This window comes from Opisthorchis viverrini, assembly GCF_000715545.1.
Source record: "Opisthorchis viverrini unplaced genomic scaffold opera_v5_156, whole genome shotgun sequence".
Classification (NCBI taxonomy): Eukaryota; Metazoa; Platyhelminthes; class Trematoda; order Opisthorchiida; family Opisthorchiidae; genus Opisthorchis; species Opisthorchis viverrini.
Window position 1 is genome coordinate 327382 of NW_008751814.1, and position 5990 is coordinate 333371.

Here is a 5990-nt window from a genome sequence, read left to right on the forward strand (position 1 = left end):
AAGATCTGAACGTCTAAGGTTCCAACCTATTAGAGACTATAAACACCCGCACGCTCATTCAACGTGTGGTGGATGTGGTGAACACTGACCCTATTCTATTCATTCTGTTTAGTGTATTTTTATATGCCTTTGTTTAACGATGCGATATATAGTACGCCCACGATATACGAGAATATACTATATTCATCCGTCCCTATTCGGACTTCTATACTACGCGTACATTCGGTAGTTAACATACCTACCACTATTCTAATTATCACAGATCGCCTCCTCTAGCACACACTGGTCGGAGCATCTTCCGCTCATTCTTCTCAGTACACGCAGTACGGTTAAAGTGGACTTGGGTTGCACGGCCTACGAACTCACCTCGGCACTACCTTACCCCTCTCAGGTGAAATGATGGTCGACTCTGTAACTACTTGTGAAACGCGTCCTAATTCCTGCACTTCCCGGCCTCGCCAATACATGCGTGATATTCGTCCCTCACCAACCCATCAAACCTTCAAGCTCACCCAAGTACATCCAAATCGTGCTACATGTGATTTTGTTTTTGTGCGCGTCAGTGCGGTTAAAAAGCCATTACAACCACTGTACGGAGAACCTTTCGGAATGATTTATCGAAAAGGCAAATATTTCATCAGTGATCGAAACGACCGCCAAGACAGTTGAAAGTTGTTTACGTGCACATACGATCAACTATCGGTGCTGAGCTTACTGCGAACCCCCCCTTTTGCACAGTAGTCATGCGAACCCACCTTCGACCATTACAATACCCACACCCTCACTTACAACGTCTGGTGGGCACCACAAACTTCCTGTTCGTCTTAAATACAAACCATTGTGACACTTCCTTTTCAACCATCATGTTCGCCAATTTGACGCTCTAGGGGTGGTCTTCTGTAGCACTTGTAAACTGAGATTTTCCACGCTCACTATCAAATTCTTCCACCATTTCAACATCGGTCACGTCACCGTACAAAAGTTTGTTTTAATGAAACGCAACACAACCACCATCTGAACAACCTTTGATGGGATGATCCAGACGAAGCCTTTGTCTAAATCTGAACGAACCCCTTGTCTAGGTGTTGCGAAAAATTAATAGGTATCCGAAAATCACCAGTGAGAGTGAAATGAACCGTCAAAAAAGTTTAAATGACTGAGTTGATCTCGCTAATGCTATGCGTTATGCTTTAGAAGTTCTCAGGTCACACAAAGAGCAGTTGCTACCATCCTTTGGAGGATGTGCAAAGTGGACCCGAATTTTGACATCACGATCCGAACCACAGATTATGGGAGACGTGAACAGCTGTACTGTGTGCCGCCTGTGCTTTGGCAGCAACTTAGACTGTTGTGTGCATGAACACTATATAAGTAGGTCAACGGAGTTCAATGCCTTGATCTAGATGAGGAAAACGTGTAGGTTCGCCTGCAAGAAAAGGCGAAGGTGTCAAAGCACTGGGCTCCGTTAAGACCGTGGGGGCACTCTTCCTCAGCACAAATAAAGTGGACGGTGAGAATATTAACTTGTACAATCTGCGGAGAACCGTAGCAATTCTGAAATCTCAGTTTTCTGGGTCGTCAAGAGACTAGAGTAGAACAAAACCGGTTAGATCATAAAATTAAAACCTCAAAGTGGATATCGGGCGCGGGCTAACTACAGTCGGGAAAAATCGAGAAACCTTAGGCACTGTCAAGAAATGCTCAAATGGATCCCATAATCCATCCTAGATCGCACAGGGTAGGATAGTTGAATGACGGTGCCAGGTGACTACCATTCACGCAGCCTTGGGGAATGTCATCCCCGTGCCACCGTACTTTCGATGAAGAGGGAAGTTCCTCAGTGGAGGAGAGCGGCACCCTCTGAGTACTTGGCAGTGAACCACTGGAGCATTAACCGCCCTCAAAGAAATCCTTCAATTAAGTTGTTGCTGACCAGCATGCTCGTGGGGCTTCGAAGAGCCGAATATCACCAGTGAGTAGCAGGAAGACTACATTGTGCGGTAAGTCAGGCAAAATGCTGATTGCTGGACCGAATGTGTCATTTTGCCCCGCTTCCCAGGCTTACCTTTCCACCCAGATGTGGTGAGTACAACTCAAGGTCACATATCCCATGCACTACGTGAAGAGGGGTTGCTCTCATTTAATCTGCAGTGACAGAATAATGTGTGCTTGTGTGTGTTGTATGGCAGTGAATGAGGCCCCCTTCATCAAACGAACATCTGCACCCACACCTTGTCAAAAGGTGCTTAACTTTCAAACGCGGACGTTTAGATTATTAGTTTCGAGCAGAGCAACCGAATGTTTGTGACAGTACGATTATCAGAAAGATAAAATATCGATGCTCGTAGAAAACCAAGCGAATAAAACAAAATTGGAAAAGCAAAAGTCAAGTTTCACCGTAGGATGACGGTATTGAACAGAAAATTATTAGTATATAGGCAGCATTAGGTCGAAAATGAAACATTCACGTAAAGGTTTTCTAGGCACGTGGCTGTGACGTTTTATTTGAAGCAGAAGCTTTGTGACCCCAATACCAACGCTGGTCCAGAACGCGGGACTCATATCAAGTAAAAAAATAACAGGTTAGGTGAGTTACGGTTCTCAGCGTGCCCTAGCACCCGTCAGCTGGAATCCCGTGAAGGCATCTAGAACTCCACCTACAAATTTAGTGTTACTCGGCAAAACCCATTGAGACGTTCAGGCTCCAGAACCATAGATGAGGCATGTCCTCTTCCATTAACGATAATATCGTGATATGCGGATGTTCATTTGGGTTGCGGCGTGGGGTAATATTCACAAAACTGAATAGTGTTCCTTTCCATTTCACTCATACATCCAACCGTAGGTGTCGGGGCAGCAGACTTGAATAGACAGTGCCACATGTCTGTTCGCCATGTTCAAGGATTTTGACGGAACAAATGCAAACGAGTAACATTGCACTGAACTATGACGTCATATGTTATCCTCATGCTGTAGATTCCTTCGATCAATCTACGGCTTCAGTGAAATTCGGGGTGTGCTTACGAAAGCTCGGAGCAAATGAAACTGTTAAATGCTTAAAGCCTAAAAAAGATGGAATGTCAATACACGGAAGAAAATCTGAAACTATTTTGGGAATTCGTCCGGAAAAGCTTTGCATACTTTTAGTGTGATAATAACAGTTAGACTTTTATAATCTGATACGTAAACGTAACATTACAAAACCAATCCACGTGCCTTGAAATATCATCCATTGACCTTCTTTCCTCACACAGCCATCTTGTGACCATATTCAACACTTCTTTCATCAAAGGTTTGGAGTGAAGTCAAAATTTGCCTTGAGATTTCTCGAATCAAACCTAGTTATGTATCCAAGAGTTATCCCACTCGGAATTTTAAGTAGCTTTCACCTTGTTTACCCACATTTCTATGAATGTCATCAAAAACAATAGTGTTGACTTAAATTGCGGACCTTGATGAATGGTTACGATAGTGGCTACACCAAATATAGCAATCTATTTTTGATAAAAATTCCGGCACCACTTTCAGCTGATGCGTAACTGATTGGAAATGCCATGGGCCAGCATATGAAACAGTCAACACAAATGAAAATTTGAGTGAGGCTTCTGGATGGTGGCATCAGTTCAACAAGGTTGTTGAATTGATATCGAAAGCGCAAGTCAGACAGCTGTAAAGATAATATGTCGACGAATATCGCTTTTCCGACAGTCGGGACGTTACCAAATTAAAGTGTGATCCCTTGTTGCATGTTTGGCCAAACGCATCTTTAGGACACGAGTTCGGCAGCAGCTCGTATGCTTCAGTGAGAGAGTGCGTGAAAGTGACCGCCTACATTTTTCAAGAATCAAAGGCCTTGGACATCCTGTGTAAAATACCTGACAAACAATAAGGATGTCAGAGTTAAGAAGCGATAACTTGAAGAATTTAATAGACGCAAGGCTAGAAAGTCAAAATTCTGCTTCCGACCGGCAAGCGAAATCAAAAGCATGCAGTAGATCGGTAGAGGCCGCTCTGATGAGGTTTACCGCCGTGAGGGAGTCAGCTTCCGCAACGGCATTATCAGAGCCCTCGATATGGGATATGCCAGCTGTAAACTGAGAAACAAAAACAAGGCGTCGATTTTTTCTGTCAGTGAATATTTAGAACTGACATGAGGGCAAAAAGGAAAGGATGGTGGTCATTAATAACCTATTCGGGGACACCAGAAACGACTGAGATTACCGAGTTGGACAGTCCACCAGGAACGCACAGAATTCCGATGCAATAGGCCACAGAATTATTTTAGTGCAAATAGGAGGCTGTTTCTATGACTGGCAGTACACACTAGTCGGCCCAGTCACCAACGGTTCTAATTGGATGGCACAAAAGGCTGAAGATTGTAGAAAATAATAAGATTAATCTTTCAGTTGTAGCACATGTAGGTGCCCGACTGCTATGCCACCAGAAAGAAGCACGAGAAGTCGGCCCATCACCAACGGTTCTAATTGGATGGCACAAAAGGCTGAAGATTGTAGAAAATAATAAGATTAATCTTTCAGTTGTAGCACAATTAGCAAACAAATTGGATGTGCCGTTTATATATACCTATCACTATACTCTCCCGCTCAGTTTGGACCTAACACACCCGTATGTTTATCATACTTTTACACAAAAACGCGTTTCTCAAATTTAGGACCACGACGACTTCATTCTACTCATTTGTAGCCCTTGCAGAAGTGCACTTTCGATGAAAACCACTGGATTCCTTCAGATCGAACCCACGAACATGAAGAGTTCTGTAAGCTGCGTAAGTGTGGCTACACGAAAAACGAAATCGTGAGTGAAATTGCTGTTATATTACCCCTTATTGTATGTGCGATAATTCGAACGACAATACTGCGTTGTTTTCTGGATTTCCTAAACCCCGAAATATTCCTTGAATTGTATACTTCTTTTGCCTGGTAGAGGTTGCGTTGACCGAATCTTCACATTCCTTCACACTCGTTTTGGGAAATGAGTTGTGTGGATCATCTCGTATGAACCAGATAGGCGAAAGAATCATGGTGTCATGTAGTGCGGACATAGAATTCGATCGCTTACTATCAGGTCATAGGTATTCCTTGTTATAATTTATGTTTCAGCTATACTTCGGAACTGTTGTTTTACTCCACTGCATGCTGATTCCATGAAAAACACCATCGAAGAGTATCCGCACTCTTATCCACTCCGAAGGTTCCAGACCCTGATTGCTGAAGATTTCAATATGCGAATGGGGTACATCAGTTCGCCCGAGACACGATCTGTGGCATCATCATCGGTGTTCAACACTGCCTTCTCGCTGCCGTACAAATACAGTTTATTTGGAAGCCTTAGTGTGAAGAAGGGAAGAAAAGTGAGTGGGGACAGAACTTTGTGCCAGCCTACGACGATCACTTCCGAAAAGAAACGGACGAGAGGTCACTAACATCCATTGGAAACCATGTTTTGCAGCCATGCACAACCATACATGGTCACAGGGCACGGCAACTTATCCTGGAATGCGAATCTCACCGACAGTACCCAGACTTTTTTCCGAACCGATTTCGTATCCTTTCTGCATGCGCCACCCCGAATGGGATACGGAAAAAAACATTCTTTTGGGAGAATGATAATTCGACACGTGCACCACTTCCAACACTGTCGTTCCTGTCTCTGATGATGACGAATGACCAAACCATCGCGGGCTATGCTGCTGAGCATATTCCTCGATTGAAGTCCCTGCTGCACAACCGAAGACTCGTTTTCTAATGATCTCGCCGGCACCAGATTACATCAGCTATGGTTCTGAGATAACAGTTGACGGAAATATACTACCTGAAGGAGCCGATTCTTCAAGCTATCCGCTATCCTATTTAAGCCTGATTTAATCGTTTCACAATTTTAGCATTCCTGGATTTCCCAGAAGCATCCGACTCGGTTGACCAGTCTGCTCTCCTTAATGCGCTTGCCTAGCGAGGAATACCCCGGAACTT

At 43.9% G+C, this 5990-nt stretch overlaps 1 protein-coding gene across 1 annotated transcript in view; it reads right to left on the minus strand.

The window, feature by feature from the left end:
* The window catches only part of T265_07087 (hypothetical protein), a gene marked incomplete at both ends in the record, with an annotated part of 39696 nt that extends 34085 nt beyond the window's left edge, over positions 1–5611 (minus strand). Inside the window, one exon of the mRNA XM_009172525.1 lies at positions 5530–5611. Within this exon, the coding sequence (XP_009170789.1) occupies positions 5530–5611 (82 nt within the window). The remainder of the gene's footprint in view (positions 1–5529) is intronic.
* Positions 5612–5990: the final 379 nt, after the last annotated feature.